Source organism: Peromyscus californicus, unplaced genomic scaffold (assembly GCF_007827085.1).
Source record: "Peromyscus californicus insignis strain IS unplaced genomic scaffold, ASM782708v3 Scaffold_13__1_contigs__length_99412109, whole genome shotgun sequence".
NCBI classification, from domain to species: Eukaryota; Metazoa; Chordata; class Mammalia; order Rodentia; family Cricetidae; genus Peromyscus; species Peromyscus californicus.
In genome coordinates, this window is record NW_026294424.1 from 99,391,436 (window position 1) to 99,408,753 (window position 17,318).

The 17,318-nt window shown below is 42.6% G+C and overlaps 1 protein-coding gene and 1 long non-coding RNA gene across 16 annotated transcripts in view; one reads left to right on the top strand and one right to left on the bottom strand.

Moving 5' to 3' along the window:
* The window catches only part of Rnf212 (ring finger protein 212), a 77,549-nt gene extending 68,727 nt beyond the window's left edge, over window positions 1-8,822 (bottom strand). For 6 of the 15 annotated variants that reach the window (XM_052735793.1, XM_052735795.1, XM_052735801.1 and 3 more), the window contains exon 1: window positions 8,668-8,822. In XM_052735793.1, the coding sequence (XP_052591753.1) occupies window positions 8,668-8,694 (27 nt within the window). In that variant the 5' untranslated portion in view covers window positions 8,695-8,822. Of the gene's footprint in view, window positions 1-5,635; window positions 5,726-8,667 lie in introns of all 15 variants that reach the window. The other 9 variants (XM_052735800.1, XM_052735796.1, XM_052735802.1 and 6 more) reach the window with 5 other exon arrangements.
* A 925-nt stretch (window positions 8,823-9,747) lies between these two features.
* Window positions 9,748-11,236, top strand: LOC128108990 (uncharacterized). Its single transcript, XR_008217627.1, has 3 exons — window positions 9,748-10,324; window positions 10,524-10,584; window positions 11,125-11,236. It is a non-coding gene; the product is annotated as an uncharacterized LOC128108990 (long non-coding RNA).
* Window positions 11,237-17,318: the final 6,082 nt, after the last annotated feature.

Sequence of the window (17,318 nt, forward strand, 5' to 3'; positions counted from 1 at the left end):
TGTTGCTTTGGAAAAGAGGCTCTGCTTTTGTTTCCACAGAAAGCCAGAGGCTATGGATTTGTTCCAGATTAAGATGCATCAGGTTTGACCAGTCAAGACCCCCTGAAAGGTCTCCGATGACACCATGGCCCAGATGATCCAACATCCAGAATGGTTTCAAGGCAACTGGCTCAGACAATACAGCCTCACGGACTACCCCATAAGCCTAAAATTTTCTTTGTGTCCCCATAAGATACAGCGCCCCCCTCCAGCAGGAAGTAGTAAGAGATGCTATGCCCAAATTTCCAAATATACCAATCTGGCTTTGGAGATGGAATTGGCTCACTCCCCCTCTAAACCCAGACATATTGCTAAAAAAAAAAAAAAGGTTAAGAGATTCTTGTGTCCCGAATCAGAAGAGCCCTCTGGTGTGGGACAGAGAAAAACCAATATTTTTATTTAAAACAGGTTGATTATAAATACAATCTCTTTCTAAAGAAAAAAAGGGGATAGTTTAGATATGATAAGATTAAAGGATAGATTAATGAACCTACTTTTAAAGAACACCTTGTTTAAAATGTTTTACATTGGTATGGATTTTGGTTTATTGATACAAGTTTAAACTTAATTTTGTTATACTGTATATATATTTCTATTCTTGTTTGAGGTATTATGTTTATGTAACTCATTTAGATTGTAATGGATAATTAGGAAATACAGATTAATAATTAGTCTTCAATGATAGTCAAACTTGTAGCATGTTAGTTAAGTTTTCTAGGTATACATAGATATATTTCAGATAGACAGGTAATCTTCAAACACTTCAAAGACCTACAGAATATGGCATTTAAAATATTTTTAAAAATTTAGACTTTCTGGACAGTAAGACATGTCTGCTCCTGGCAGCACTGATTTACTTCAGAGAAGAGAATGGGCATCAAAGACACTCCATAAGGAGTTTATCTTCACCTTGGCAAAAGTAGCCATTTGGGCAAGAAACTGTTCTTGCCTGGACTGCTTGATACTGTACATGCAGGACCCGTGGAAAGGTGACCACTGAACTTTGCTTGGCAAAATGGTCCTTTAGGTTCCTGCTTCACAGAGAAAACTGCCAGACATTCTACAGGACATAGAAAAAAATGACTGAGAGACTCTAGGCCTGTGGGCTGAAGGCAGATGCCCCAACTTTACAAGAGAACTTTGGATGACTGTCCAGGCTGCCAGCTGTCTCTGTCTACACTGCAATACTCCCAAAAGTTGCTTGCATCCTTCTCCCATTTCTCAGGTAATATTATATCCTTCTGAGGTCTTTGATGTAGTTGAAGCTAGATACAATTTTCCTTAGTTATGATAAAAGATATGTTAGATATGAAACCTTAGACTCACAAATATAAGATAGATAGGATATCTTCTTTAATTTTGCCAAATAGACTAGTTATTATAGACTAGATATTATAACTGTAATTCTTGCTTGATAATTGTTTTGTTATCTGTAATTTTACTATGTAAAAGTTAAAACCTTCCTTTTAAAAAAAAAGAAAAGGGGAAGTGCTGTATGGCAAATGTGTTAATAAATAAAACACTGATTGGCCAGTAGCCAGACAGGAAGTATAGGCGGGACTAACAGAGAGGAGAATTGAGGGAACAGGAAGGCAGGGAGAGAGACTGCAGCCGCCACCAGGACAAGGAAAATGTAAGGTACCAGTAAGCCATGATCCACGTGGCAAAGTATAGATTAATAGAAATGGGCTGAATATAAGAGTAAGAGCTAGACAATGATAGGCCTGAGCTAATGGCCAAGCAGTTTAAATAATATAAGCATCTGTATGTTTATTTTATAAGTGGGCTAAGGGACTGCCAGGGCTTGTGGGACCTGGAGAGAAAACTCCAGCTACACAGATATGTCAAGAAATGAGAAGCAAGCCTCTGAAATCAAGAAAACTAAAACTGTCTCTCCACAGAAACTTCCCAAACCAACAAAAACTCAAGGAACTAAAAACATAATATAGTAAAATTTCTGAAAAAAAAGGTAAAGTTCCATCATTTTCCAGAGAAATAATAAATTTAGATGACAATTAGTAAAGTTCAACAACATAGATGGCACTAGTGACCAAACAAGGCAAAAAGACATATCTACAAATATATATATATATCATGATCCCTTAAACAAGATTCTAATCAAAATTTAACCACAAGAAATCACTGGCCAGTACTCATCCTGTGCACTCAGGTTCTCTCCTTTGCTAATAATAGAAAATGGACTTGGGGGGGGCTGTTCCATCAAAATTGGAGAATTTTGTGTGAAGCCTTCTGATGTTTTTACTTTGTAGAAAATAGTTTTGATTACTAAAAGGATTTCATTCTCTTATAATAAAGAAAAGGATATTGTTAGGATCACTTAGGCATCATTTTGTTTCCATAACTAATGATTGCCTGTAAGTCTGCATCAGAGTGAGGAAATGAAAACTTTTCCAAACCAAATGCAAGATAACAGATTTTTTAAAGAAACAGTGTGTGATTTGTATTATACACCTAAAGCCTAAAGCAACTTGTTTGGCTCTAATTGCTTTATGAGTCACAAGAACTTTTGAAAGGAAAGTTTATCCCCACATTTTGTGCATGTCTCTGTGTGAGAGAGAATATGCTCCATGCATATACAGGTGACATACAGGAAAAGAGGGTGTGGTGTCAGATCCTGTATCTGGAGTAGTAGGTGGTTATGAGCCTCCAAACTTGGGCATTGGGATATGAACTCAGGTCATCCCCAAGAAGAATACATGCTGTGCCACCTGCCCAGGCCCATAGAATTTTTTATCCAATAAACTAAAAGTCTTTCATAGATTAACAACAACAACAACAAAACCTAAATAAACACAGAAGTAAATAAATGATCCATGGGAACATGATGCATCAATATTAAGATGTGTGTATGGTAAATTTGCAACATGAATTGGATACAGTCCAAAGAAAATTCCCAAAAATTTATAACAGGATACCTGATTCCAAAGCTACATTCACAGTGGAAACACTCAGATGCTCAATGGGATTATGAAAAAATAATACGCTTATTGACACAATGTGACTTCTACAAAACTACAACAATCAAGAATATGTACAATATTTGTGAAAGAATAAAGGAAAGAGAAAGAGCCAAGAATAAAAGCAAAAAAAATATAGTCAACTTTTAATCAAAAGACCAATGGAAACTCAGGCAGGAAAAGTGTGATCTTGACTAATGTTACCAATTTCCCATAATTTTATGTGTATAGAAATTAACAGACTTCACAATTCCCACAAAATTAACTCAAAGTGATCCTTAAACAGTTATGTTTATGACCCTCCAGCTACTGATATTTCCTCCAAACAGAGAGGCCCCAGTTGTGGAATATTATTTTAAGATGTATTACATTTGTTTCTGCTGTGGAGCATTTATTTAATGATGCAAAGATGTGTTGCATTCTTTTTTGTTGCACTTGTTTAACTCTGTGAAGCTGTGCTACTCTGCCTGTCTAAAACACCTGATGGTCTAATAAAGAGCTGAATGGCCAATAGCAAGGCAGGAAAGAGGATAGGTGAGGCAGCAGGCAGAGGGGATAAATACCAAGAGAGAAAAGGAACAAGATCAAGGAGTGAGAAAAGAGGGGGCCAGCCACCCAGCGACACAGCCAGCAACGGAGTAAGAGTGATAGTAAGATTATAGAAGAAAAGGAAAAAGCACAGAGGTAAAAGGTAGATGGGATAATTTAAGTTATGAAAAGCTAGCTAAGGCTAGGCATTTATAAGTAATAAGCCTCCATGTGTGATTTATTTGGGAGCTGGGTGGTAGGCCCCCCCAGAGAGCCAAAAGAACAAAGAATAAAAACAACCAACAGGCCCCATGCTCTATCACTCTCTTGGCAAATGGAGTTAATCTCCTCCTATGGCTCTGCAAACTCTCATGTCTCCTGGTTTCAGGTAAACCCAGCCTCAATGATGCCTAATCATACAATAGTGTAGAAGAATAATTTAATGTCTATTTCCTGCCACATAGGTTATGGCACATGATGTGGAGTCTGCTTTATACACCTGCCCAATACCATGCAAGTTCAGAAACTTCTTTTCTCCCCTGGAACTGAACTTTTCTGAATCAGGTCAAGCTGGTATCATAAATTTAAAAACATTCTAATCATGTATTACTGAAGGATGATTCCCATCACATGTTTCTACCAGTTTCTAAATTATTTGTAACATTTATAAGACAAACCTGAAAGTAGAGTGCAATGTTCAGAACTTCTAGAAACCAGACCTTCAGTTTCCCAGTCTGTCTTTCCACTTCCCACTAAAGCAATGCCTGTGTGTGCACACTGGACAGTGATACTCCACGTATCATATTCTCCCATGACAAAGCTGCAGAGCCTCCCCCTCCCCAGGAAATTTCACACAGGGAGACACAGAGGACAAGGGCCACTGCCCAGGTCATCACATGGACCAACAGAACCATAGTCTGGCTCATGGTCCATCCAAGTCCCAGCAGAAATGACAGCACAGCACACCTGCTCTGAACACCCCACACTCACCATGGCATGGCATGTGGTCTTCCTTACAACTAACTCTGTACAGCAGAAGCAGAAAATCTTGGAAAGAACCTGAAAGCTAGTACTCCTATTGCTAAGCCTTGCTAAGTCCCTCATTAGCTAGGGTCACCCTACTGGGCCTCAGAATATTAGCAGCTCCCCTACTGGGTGAGCAGAGATCAAATGACTCAGACAGCACAGGCCTCCCCAGCTCTGCCCTTCCAGCCCAGCAGACAGGGCCTTAGTCTGGAAAGTTTGCATTTTAGTAGACATTCTTCCACTCTCCCAAAACACTTCCTATTCTTTGTCCAAGGCACAGGTCCTTTGTGTGCACATTCCATTACACACTCAATGTCCAATGTAGCCAATCCTTTGCTTCTTAGCTGGGAAGTTCTGCAGCCAAACATAGGTCACATTCAAACAGTGACTGTTGTTAAAGCAAAAAAGAGACCATGAATTAGAAAACAATGAAGGGTCATGGCAGGGCTTGGGGGCAATGAAGAGACTGTGGATATGATGTAGTTTTTATTTCAAATAATTATTTTGAAAAATTGAAGCAGGCTTTTGGGCCATATGCTCCAGAGACCAGGGATTTGTATGAGAGCACACCAAGGATTATTCACATATTTTCTCTCAGCCTGTGCATCTTAAACCTGGAAAATACCAATCCTGTTAGGCAGGGCCACAACTTTTTATAAAGATCCTCTATTTTGGTTGAACTAGTGTGACTGCAGTAATCTGGTTCCATGATAAGGTCAGTCCTTTACCCAGATTCTAGATGGTCCTGGTCTGTGGACCTCAAGAAATGGCCAGTCAGGATATTTATGGAGCATCTAAAATTGATTACCTGTCTCAAGTTTGCTAATATCAACTACTGCCAAAAGCAGGAAAGTGCTCACCCTCCTTCCTGCCATTCCCTTTCTGTGCTGTGACTATATCAGCTTCAAAGTTGGTCAGTGAACTCAGTTCTTGCACAGGTCCTTCTTCATTTGTAACTCTCTGATAAAAGTCACAGAGACTGGAGGACACTCATTTACTATTCTCTTATCCTTCTCACTGACTAGTCAAGGCCCAGCCTGGGAGGAGGTGCAGGATTGTCTTACCAGCACTAGGCAGCAGAGGCAGTTTTAGGTGTTCAAAATAATTCTCAACTTCATAGCTCCAGGTAAGCCTGGGCTACAGGAGATATTACTCTAAACAGAAATAAATAAATAAGTAGCATTTGAGAAAAAAAGGAATGAAATTCTTAATGATCAAGAAACATTAGAGAACAGAAACAAATAGAGATAAGAGTACTAATTCACATAAAGAAAATGTTTAAAAACGACACCAATAATTTTTAAATGATAAAAATAATGTATTTTTTAAAAAAAATATTTATTTATTTATTATGTATACAGAAGAGGGTGCCAGATCTCATTTCATTACAGATGGTTGTGAGCCACCATGTGGGTGCTGGGAATTGAACTCAGGACCTCTGGAAGAGCAGTCAGTGCTCTTAACCGCTGAACCATCTCTCCAGCCCCAAAAAATAATGTATTTTTAAGATTAAAAAAGTTAGCTATATTGACTTTGAAAAAGAGTAGGCCCTTCCCTAATAGAGGGAAGGCCATTAATAAGAGACTGACTGATCTTGCCTATATGCACATGTTGGCTGTTGAGATCTTTAACCTGACACACAGAGTTACAGTCAATGGCCTGTTTCTCAAACCTCTAAGCTGACTTAAATGAGCATATCTGCATAGGAGAGTTCCCTAATTGCAAATTCAATATTTATTGCCTCAAGGTAACTTTCTCAAATTGCATACCCACCAATCTGGTCTGTCTTCATTCACATGACATGAATTAATACATGCTGGGAAATTAAAAATTAGCCCCTCCTGCCACAATCATAATGGTGACTTTTTCATTATGGTGACAGCAGCAGCTGACTGCCTACCCTGTTTCCCCCTGCAGTGTACACAATACACTGTTCCTCCTATTCTGATTTGAAGGCAGAAGCCATGCTCCACACGCAAATCCTTCCTGGAATTGAAATGGACAGTCCTCTATATGATTCAAATGGATAATTTAAAAACTCTGAAGTGGTACAGACATTTAAGAGTTTTAGAGGTATAATACAGAGGACAACAAGGTCATTGCCCTGGAGTACAACAGTCTGAAATCAAGGCCACTTGTGTCAATAGAACAGAGCTTGTCTCAGAAACATTTTTCTAAAAGGCTGGAAATGCAGCTGCTCTAAAATTATGTCTTTCCAGGAAGAAATTACTCCACACATTTAGGAGATTAATGAAGAAAAATCTCTTTAATGAGAGCATGTATCTATCTCTGGCTAATGCTCAAAGAGGAGCCAGCCTAGACATATTTTGCATTCCACATATGCTGTCATCCTTATGTCTTTTAGGTTCAGGCTTCAGGTTACACTTTGAACAATTTAAATAGGGACAGAAGACTGCAAGTCTAGCCACTTAGGAAGATGGTAGACTTACATAGCAAAGATATTATCAGAATTATTTCTGAAGTACACCAGGTCATTTTCAGTGATGGGGTCCTGAGGTGAAAGTGCCAGGGAATGAGAAAGATAGAAAAAGTGTAAAGTAGGCCGGGCGGTGGTGGCGCACGCCTTTAATCCCAGCACTCGGGAGGCAGAGGCAGGCGGATCTCTGTGAGTTCGAGGCCAGCCTGGGCTACCAAGTGAGTCCCAGGAAAGGCGCAAAGCTACACAGAGAAACCCTGTCTCGAAAAACCAAAAAAAAAAAAAAAACAAAAAGAAAAAGTGTAAAGTAGAAGAAAGAAAAGCTGGGGTGGGGAGGTTTTGTACAAGCTATGTCTCATGCTAAGTAAGCTTCTTAAGAAGAATAGCTTCTTGATACTACTTCCAGGGGAAAAAAATGGAAGGAAATGAGGAACTTCTATGAAGTAAGTAAGCAGAAAGTATCATACAATGGTACAAACTCAGGAGTAGGCTACAAACAATGCTGCACAAGGGGAACACAGGGCATCTCAAGAACATCCCTGACTAAGCCCACAGTGGCCTTGGCACCGATAACCACAGCTCCATGTGGCAGGAAGAGTTGGGTTCTAAGGATCTGAAGCAACCCCTCCACAAAGGCCCTGGCCCCAGATTATTACCAGCTCTATATTCCTGGTTTTAGAGAATGAGCTCTGTTTTATTCTCAATATATCAAGGCCTTAGGCAAAGCACCCAATGCCCAGACCCCAGACTGTTAACTTTCCCAAGATGTTCCTCCTCCCTGCCTGAGGGCTTAAATGAAAGCTTTGCTTGACCAGTCCTTAACACATTGGTGTTTTACTTTTCAAAAAGTTGTCACCTGGTGTCATGCTGCTCATCTCTCAGAACTATGCTTTTCTCAAGAAGAAAACTGGAACTTTAAGGCACACCAGGCCTTAAAGTAGGTTGTGACCCTGTAATACCTCCTTGAGCAGCTTGTTAGAGGCCTGTTCTTTGTTATGGAGATGAGCTTAGTGACTGGTTTTAAATCAGGGGTGTCTCCTTTATAATGGTTTGGAGCCAAATATCTGGACAATCCTGGTGGGGAAAAAAAAGTGTATCCTAGCATCCTTATCTCTACCAAACCTAGTTAGCATAGTATCTTTGGGGTGTTTTATTTAGAGACAGCCTCCCTTTCTCCTTTGTGTAAATCCTTTATATCACCAATTCTACTCTTCTACATCACAGCTAAGTAATGGAGTGCTATCCAACACAAGAGATGCCTTTTAGCAACTCCACAAAATTAACTGTAAATGGACCTTACACGTAAAGGTTAAATGCAAAGTGCTGAATGTCTAGAAGATACTGGAGAAACTAGGCCTCTCCAAGTTTGGCAACCTGCCGTCCATGGATGCACCAAAAGCATGTTGTTGTTGTTGACTATGAATATATTTCTACACACGGGTCCCCCTCCCAAATTGCTCGGCATAGATGCAGCCCACAGAGCAAAGTTATTCAGAGGCCTGTGCCTGGGACCAGGAAGTTGCAGGGACCACATGGGTACTCACAGAACAGGAAATCTGGCTACAGATTCCCACCCAGCCCCAGGGAGGATCCACCACACTAGCTTCTGTACCTCCCCATTGACTCTTCCCCATCTGGGGGCAGCAGCCCCTCACTCACCATGTTATGGCTTCCCAGCTTGCCCATGGCCCCCTCACAGCTCCCTGCAGCAGTGCTCACAGCACAGCACAGGAAAACACTGGCGACAGCTCCTCGGCAAAACCAAGCCTGCTGTGTGGCTCCGGGAAAGATTCTGCACCACTTCTGACTGGCAGTTTGGCCTGGAGGCCCTGATTGGCTAGTAAGGCCCGAGTGACAGAAGCACCTCCCATAGGATTACAGTGCGTTTAAAGACACAGCACAATGGTTCTGACCCTGCCCTTCAGCCTAGACCCAGACCTTTTCCAGAGCTGCAGAGATGTGCATTTCAATAGCACTTGCCCCAGGCTCCATTTGCTGACCCTATTATCTTCCTGCACTCCATAGGCACTTCCCATTCTTCCTCCTGGGCACATTGTGGCTAGCTTGCACAGTTCTTTCCTCAATGTTGAGTGGAGTGATTCCCTGTCCCACAGGTGGAAGGATGCCCAGAATATTAACTATTTTAAAGAGAGATTTGCCGGGTGTTGGTGGCGCACGCCTTTAATCCCAGCACTCGGGAGGCAGAGTCAGGTGGATCTCTGTGAGTTCGAGGCCAGCCTGGGCTACAGAGTGAGTTCCAGGACAGGCTCCAAAGCTACACAGAGAAACCCTGTCTCAAAAAACAAAAACAAAAACAAACAAACAAACAAAAAAGTAAAGAGAGATTTAAGGACACAAAAGGAGATGTTTGTTCTGTGGCTTCATGCTGAGTTCAGGTGAACTGAAAGTGCTTTCTACCTGTTAGTAAAATCTTATTGATGTTATAGTATAAATTAGGGCACTTCAGGTTTCTGGAAGGTGAATACAGAACTGGAATGAATGCATAACTCTTTGTAGGCACTTCAGTAAAGACCTCTGAGTTCTTTCTATCATTTTTCTTAGTTTGACTGATTTTTTTTTTTGAGACAGGGTTTCTCTGTGTAGCTTTGCGCCTTTCCAGGAACTCACTTTGTAGACCAGGATTACTTCAAACTCACAGAGATCTGCCTGCCTCTGCCTCCTGAGTGCTGGGATTTAAGGCATGCACCACTACCACCTGGCAAGATTGATTAATTTTTTTACATGGGAGACAGGGTGTCAATATGTACTTCTGGCTGTCCTGGACTTGATTGCATAGACTAGGTTGGCATTCCACTCAGAGACAGATATACTTGCCTCTTCCTTCTGAGTGCTGGGGTTAAAGGTGTGAGCCAGTTTATCTATCTTATTTTTCTTCTCTGTTGTTAGTAACTGCTCATACAATTTCTCTCATGTGTACTCTGTACTGTTGATCTGTTTATTTGTCTCTCTGTGTTTGTTAATAGGCATTTCTCTTGTAAGGTGATATTCCACTCAAACGGTACAGAAATGACAGAGATGACCCTCCTATCAAGTTTTCTTCAAAATGACTTAGTGGTTACATTATAATGTATATGTCATGGAATAAGTGTGGGGAGCACAAGAATTATATGACTATGCTATGTTGTCAGTATCATGCTTTCTGTTGTACACATGTATGGGATGTTTTAGAATGCAGTGACCTATGATGATGTGCATGTTGACTTCGCTTGGGAAGAGTGGACTTTGCTGGATCCTTCCCAGAAGAATCTCTACAAAGATGTGATGTTGGAGACTTACAGGAACCTCACTACTATAGGTAAGACAGAATTTTTCTTTATATTTTAAAATAAGGGGGCAACTGTTCTTTGGTTATTTTTGCTCCTCTAATATGATTGAGAAAGAAGATGAATGATGTGAATGAATCAATCATAGTACTAAGGTTCACTGAAGATAGTAACTTAAATTCTGCATAATTTTCAATAATATAACATACATTTTCTGGTACTATATTTTAGGATACAGTTTGGAAGACTATAATATCAAAGAACATCATCACAGTTCTAGGAGATATGAAAGGTAATTTTCATGTGCTAGGTGATACAACTGTGCCTCTGAAGAAATTGTTATGTGCCCTGGAAGTTTTAAACAAAAGAAACAGTGTAAATGAGCACAGCTTATAGTGCGTTGATGATTATTAAATTCTCACAAAACCATATGCCTCTATTTCAGGTAGGTGAATTGCAGTTGCCATGCATTATTTTAAGAAAGAAAACAAGAAAACAATGCCTTAACAGATATTGCCATTTGAATCACAGCACCATGAGAGCTATGCTGTCTTACAAAAGGCATATTTTTTGTGACTGTGCTCAGTTGAGTAAGAGGGGAAATTAGAGTCAAAAGCCAAGGGACAGTTTTTGCTAAAGCAAAAGGGTTTCTCTGTGTAGCTTTGGTACCTTTCCTTGAACTCACTCTGTAGCCCAGGTTGGCCTCGAACTCAGAGATCCGCCTGCCTCTGCCTCCCATGTGCTGGGATTAAAGGCATGCGCCACCACCGCCCGGCCTAAATGTATGTATTTTGAATCAGTTTTGGGTGAAGAACTTCTTTTGCTTTAGCAGATCAAAACTTCCTCATGGAGTGGAGCAGAGAAGCAATGGGCACCTCTGATGAGAAACTACCTTTTGGGAGCAGTGCAGAAGTAACAACTTTTTGCATGGAACTGGAATAGACTGCTACATTTCTACAGTGGTTTCCCTCAGTTGAGTGAAGCAGAGAAGTAACAATTTGGGATGGATCTGAGAAGAAATAGACATCTGTGCTGGGAAACTCCATAGTACAGCAGAGCAGAGCAGAAAAACAATGAACACCTCTGCTGGGAAACTCCCATAGGGGAGTGGAGCAGAGCCTGGCTGTAATGGCTTTCTCTCAAAGAGGAGCAAGATTCCTTCATCCTGCTGTGAGATCATCCTCAACTGGAACACAACTTCGGGTATAGCCTGACTTCCTGACAGTTGTGATTCCTTTCTCCTCACTGCTGTAAGTATTCAGGGTACCTTCCCTTCACAACTGTAGCTATAGTCTGAATTCTGACAGTCAGGGTACCTTTCTCTCCTGAGCTATAGGTATCTACAGAGCTGTAGATAGTTCAGGGACAGGGTAACTCAAGGTCAGGGTCATGGTTAGAGGGTCAGGGTTAGGGTCTGGGTGTAGGCTTAGGTCAGCATTAGAGTCAAGGGTTAGGGGGTTAGAGGGTGGGAGAGTTAGAGGATTGGGGTTGGGATAGGTTGAGGTCAGTATCCTGGTCAGGGTACTGATCAAGATGGTCGGGGTCGGGGTCGGGTCCTGTAACTCAGGGTTTAGGGTTAGGGTTAGACTTAGGTTATGGTTTATGTGTTAGGGATTAGGGGTAGGTTATGATTAATGGTAAAGGGTTAGACGGTTAGGGTCATGGACAAGGTCAGAGGGTCAAGGGGTGAGAGAGTCAAGGATAGAAGGCTACTATCAGGGTCAGAATAACTCAGGGTTGAGGTTAAGGTTAGGAATAGGGTTCAGAATAGACAGGGTAGGGTGAGTGTTAGGGTTAGAGGGTTAGGGTTAAGTTTAGAGTCAGGTAAGGGGTTAGAGTCAAGGGTTAGGGTTAGGGTTAGAAGGTTAGGTAACAAATTCCCCCAAGTGCCTGCCTTGAAGAGATTTTTATCAGGGTCAAGAACAGATGCTGCAAGGGGCTAAGCATACTAATCTGAGGGATATTCAATGAATCTTAGCTAACTGAGTTTGTTAGTCCATTCACTTTATTCTTCTAAGTCAATTCCATCTACACAGTTTTTTTTCTGTTCTCTTACTTAACTCTTCTTAGTGCCTCCTGCTCTCAGTCCCTTCTGCTGTTCTCTCATCATTCTACCTACTTCTTTCTACCTCTGTCCTCATCTCTGTTCTCATTCAGTTCTCTCCAGTGCTCTCAGAATGTCAGTATATATACATATGCAGTAATTCTTTGGCAAAGCAATGCGAGGCTTGAAATTTTCAGGGTCATTGAGAGAGGTGATAAGGATCCACACATAAAGCAATAATTGTCAGCTTCTAATTACAAAACAAAAGGGGGAGTGATTAAAGGTGAGTCCTCTGTTAGGGTCAACTAAGGCTAAGATCAGTTACAGAATTTATGTGCTCAAACTATAACCTAGAATTGGTTAGGTTAGGGGTCAGTAAGTCACAAGAAAGTAAACTGTCTTTGGCGCCACCTTTCCCACTTGTCCAGGCTGCAGCTGCTTTCTGATCGGGAGGGGGACATATGCTAGGTGGCTAAGCAATCTATGTCAGAGCATGTAACATTTGGTTAGTAATATCAATCAGAGTAATTTATGAGGAGAAAATCTAGGAATAGCACCTGGCTGAGAAGGAATTAATACTTATTTTGCACAAGAAGCTTGACAACTATCCCCTGCCTGACCTTGTATGCAATTTCCTTGGGTCAGTGGGAAGTAACTGCCTTAACTCAGTTACTAGCAAATGGCTAAAACTTCATCTCAGGAGTTTGAGCAGTAATGTCTTAAGTTATGGTCTTGTGTAAATAACCCTGGGTGAAGGTAAGGATGTGAGGATTTAATTATTAGTGGTTATTTTCTCTATCTGTGAGTGAGATGAGCTAATGTTTATATATGTGCAGTTTTGAACTTTGAAAGAGGATTTTTGCTCAGAGTTCAGGTTTCGGGTTAGGGGTTCAGGTTAGGGGTTAGGGGTTCGGGTTAGCGGTTCGGGGTTCGGGGTTAGGGTTTAGGGGTTAGGGGTTGGGGTTAGGGTTGGGTTTAGGGTCAGAGTTGGGGTCGGGGTCGGGGTCAGGGGTCAAGGGTTAGGGTTAGGATTAGAGGGTTAGGCTTAGGGTTAGGGTTAGGGTTAGAGGTTGGGAGGGAGGGCTGTGGGGTGGGAGGAGGGAGTTGATGGGATATTTATGTAGAGTGAGTAGAAAATTTCTTAATAAAGAAAAATTAAAATAAAATTATGCCCTTCAAAAAAAACAAAAACAAAACAAAAACAAAAATAAATATTCCACTATTATCCTCTCTACAAAATCCCACCCCTGGGTATGCATCTACACAATCCCACTCCCATGACCTGTACACACATGACCTACCCAAGCAGCCTTAGGGGGTTAGGGTTAGGGTCAGGGTGTGGGGTCAGGGTCAGGGTTAGGATCAGAGTTAGAGGATAAGGGTCAGGGTGATTATCAGGGTCAGGTTCAGGGTGGTCAGGGTTAGGGCTGGGTTTAGGAGTTAGGGGTTAGGGGTTAGGAGTTAGGGTTAGGTTTAGGCCTCCATTCCGTTCCTTTCCATTTCCGTTCCATTTCATTCTGTTCTGTTCTATTCCACTGTTTGTGTCAGGGTCAGGGATTAGGGTCAGGGTTAAAGTTGGGGTCAGAAGAGTTAGGGTCAGGGTCAGGGTTAGAAGGGTTAGGGTCATGTTCAGGGTTGGAAGAGTTAGGGTTAGGTTCGGGTATAGGGTCAGGGTCAGAGTCAGGGTCAGGGTCGGGTGTAGCGTGAATCCTAAAGGGTCTTATTAATAAAAGTCAAACCTGATGCCAGGTATTGGGTGAATTGAACTCACAGAGATCTAGGTGGATCTAGGCCTCTGGAATGCTAGGATTAAAGGTGTGTGCTACCACTGCCTAACCTCTATGTTTAATATTGTGGCTGTTCTGTTCTCTGACCCCAGATAAGTTTATTAGAGTGCACAATATTTTGAGGAATACAATATCACCACAGTCGGTTCAGGGTTAGAGTCAGGTTCAGGGTGAAGGTGAGGGTCAGGGTCAGGGTGAGGGTTCAGGGTTAGAGGGTTGCTGAGGATCAGGATTAGAGGATCAGGGTGAGGATCAGAATTAGAGGGTCAGGGTGAAGGTTCAGATTTAGAAGGTCAGGGCGAGGGTTGAGGGTTTAGAGGGTCAGGGTGAGGATCAGGGTCAGGGTGAGGGTTCAGGGTTAGAGGATCAGGGTGAGAGTCGGGGTGAGGGTCAGAGGGTAAGGGTGAGGGTTAGAGGGTCAGGGGTCAGGGTCAGAGGGTGAGGAGTCATGGACAAGGTCAGGGGTCAGGGGTCAAGGTTGGGGTCAGGGGTCAGGGTTTAGGGTCAGGGTTTAGGGTTAGGGTTTAGGGTTGGGGTTAGGGTTAGGGTTAGGGTTAGGGGTTAGTGCTGTGGGATGGTCTGTATGTCAAATGTGTTGCTCTGATTGGGAAATAAATAAATCACTGATTGGCCAGTGGCTAGGCAGGAAGTATAGGTGGAAATTGGAAGATAGATTCAGAGACACTGCCAGCTGCCACGATGACAAGCAGCATGTGAAGATGCTGGTAAGCCATGAGCCACGTGGCAAGGTATAGATTTCTGGAACTGGATTAATTTGAGCTGTAAGAACAGTTAGCAAGAAGCCTGCCACGGCCATACAGTTTGTAACCAACATAAGTCTCCTTTTTTACTTGGTCGGGTCTGAGCAACTGTAGGACTGGCAGGTGAGAGAGATTTGTCCTGACTGTGGGCCAAGCAGGAAAACTCTACTACAGGTTAGGGTTAGGGGTTAGGGTAAGGGTCAGGGTTAAGGTCAGGGTCAGGGTCAGGGGTTAGGGTCAAGGGTCAAAGATCAAGGGTCAAAGATCAAAAGGTTAAAGGTAACGATCAAAAAATCAAGAGGTCAAAGGTCAAAAGATCAAAGGGTCAAAGGTCAAAAGGTTAGAGATCAAAGATCAAGGGTCAAAGATCAAAAGAAAAAAAGGTCAAGGGTCAAAAGGGCAAAGATCAAAAGGTCAAGGGTCAAAAGATCAAAAGGCAAGGGTCAAAGGTCAAAAGGCCAAGGGTCAAAGGTCAAAAGGTCAAGGGTCAAAGGCCAAAGATCAAAAGGTCAAGGGTCAAAAGGTCAAAAAAAACAAAAGGTCAAGGGTCAAAGGTCAAAAGATCAAAAGGTCAAGGGTCGAAAGGTTAGAGATCAGAGATCAAGGATCGAAGGTCAAAAGGTCAAAGATCAAAAGGTCAAGAGTCAAAGGTCAAAAGGTCAAGGACCAAAAAGTCAAAGAGCAAAAGGTCAAGGGTCAAAGGTCAAAAGGTAAAATATCAAAAGGTCAAGGGTCAAAGGTCAAAAGATCAAAAGGTCAAGGGTCGAAAGGTTAGAGATCAAAGATCAAGGACCGAAGGTCAAAAAGGTCAAAGGTCAAGAGATGAAAAGGGCAAGGGTCAAAAGGTTAGAGATCAAAGATCAAGTGTCAAAGGTCAAAGGCCAAAAGATCAAAAGGTCAAAGATCAGAAGGTCAAGGGTCAAAGGACGAAAGATCAAAAGGTCAAGGGTCGAAAGGTGGGTTAGGGTTAGGGTTAGGGTTAGGGTTAGGGTTAGGGTTAGGGTTAGGGTTAGGGTTAGGGTTAGGGTTAGGGTTAGGGTTAGGGTTAGGGTTAGGGTTAGGGTTAGGGTTAGGGTTAGGGTTAGGGTTAGGGTTAGGGTTAGGGTTAGGGTTAGGGTTAGGGTTAGGGTTAGGGTTAGGGTTAGGGTTAGGGTTAGGGTTAGGGTTAGGGTTAGGGTTAGGGTTAGGGTTAGGGTTAGGGTTAGGGTTAGGGTTAGGGTTAGGGTTAGGGTTAGGGTTAGGGTTAGGGTTAGGGTTAGGGTTAGGGTTAGGGTTAGGGTTAGGGTTAGGGTTAGGGTTAGGGTTAGGGTTAGGGTTAGGGTTAGGGTTAGGGTTAGGGTTAGGGTTAGGGTTAGGGTTAGGGTTAGGGTTAGGGTTAGGGTTAGGGTTAGGGTTAGGGTTAGGGTTAGGGTTAGGGTTAGGGTTAGGGTTAGGGTTAGGGTTAGGGTTAGGGTTAGGGTTAGGGTTAGGGTTAGGGTTAGGGTTAGGGTTAGGGTTAGGGTTAGGGTTAGGGTTAGGGTTAGGGTTAGGGTTAGGGTTAGGGTTAGGGTTAGGGTTAGGGTTAGGGTTAGGGTTAGGGTTAGGGTTAGGGTTAGGGTTAGGGTTAGGGTTAGGGTTAGGGTTAGGGTTAGGGTTAGGGTTAGGGTTAGGGTTAGGGTTAGGGTTAGGGTTAGGGTTAGGGTTAGGGTTAGGGTTAGGGTTAGGGTTAGGGTTAGGGTTAGGGTTAGGGTTAGGGTTAGGGTTAGGGTTAGGGTTAGGGTTAGGGTTAGGGTTAGGGTTAGGGTTAGGGTTAGGGTTAGGGTTAGGGTTAGGGTTAGGGTTAGGGTTAGGGGTTAGGGTTAGGGTTAGGGTTAGGGTTAGGGTTAGGGTTAGGGTTAGGGTTAGGGTTAGGGTTAGGGTTAGGGTTAGGGTTAGGGTTAGGGTTAGGGTTAGGGTTAGGGTTAGGGTTAGGGTTAGGGTTAGGGTTAGGGTTAGGGTTAGGGTTAGGGTTAGGGTTAGGGTTAGGGTTAGGGTTAGGGTTAGGGTTAGGGTTAGGGTTAGGGTTAGGGTTAGGGTTAGGGTTAGGGTTAGGGTTAGGGTTAGGGTTAGGGTTAGGGTTAGGGTTAGGGTTAGGGTTAGGGTTAGGGTTAGGGTTAGGGTTAGGGTTAGGGTTAGGGTTAGGGTTAGGGTTAGGGTTAGGGTTAGGGTTAGGGTTAGGGTTAGGGTTAGGGTTAGGGTTAGGGTTAGGGTTAGGGTTAGGGTTAGGGTTAGGGTTAGGGTTAGGGTTAGGGTTAGGGTTAGGGTTAGGGTTAGGGTTAGGGTTAGGGTTAGGGTTAGGGTTAGGGTTAGGGTTAGGGTTAGGGTTAGGGTTAGGGTTAGGGTTAGGGTTAGGGTTAGGGTTAGGGTTAGGGTTAGGGTTAGGGTTAGGGTTAGGGTTAGGGTTAGGGTTAGGGTT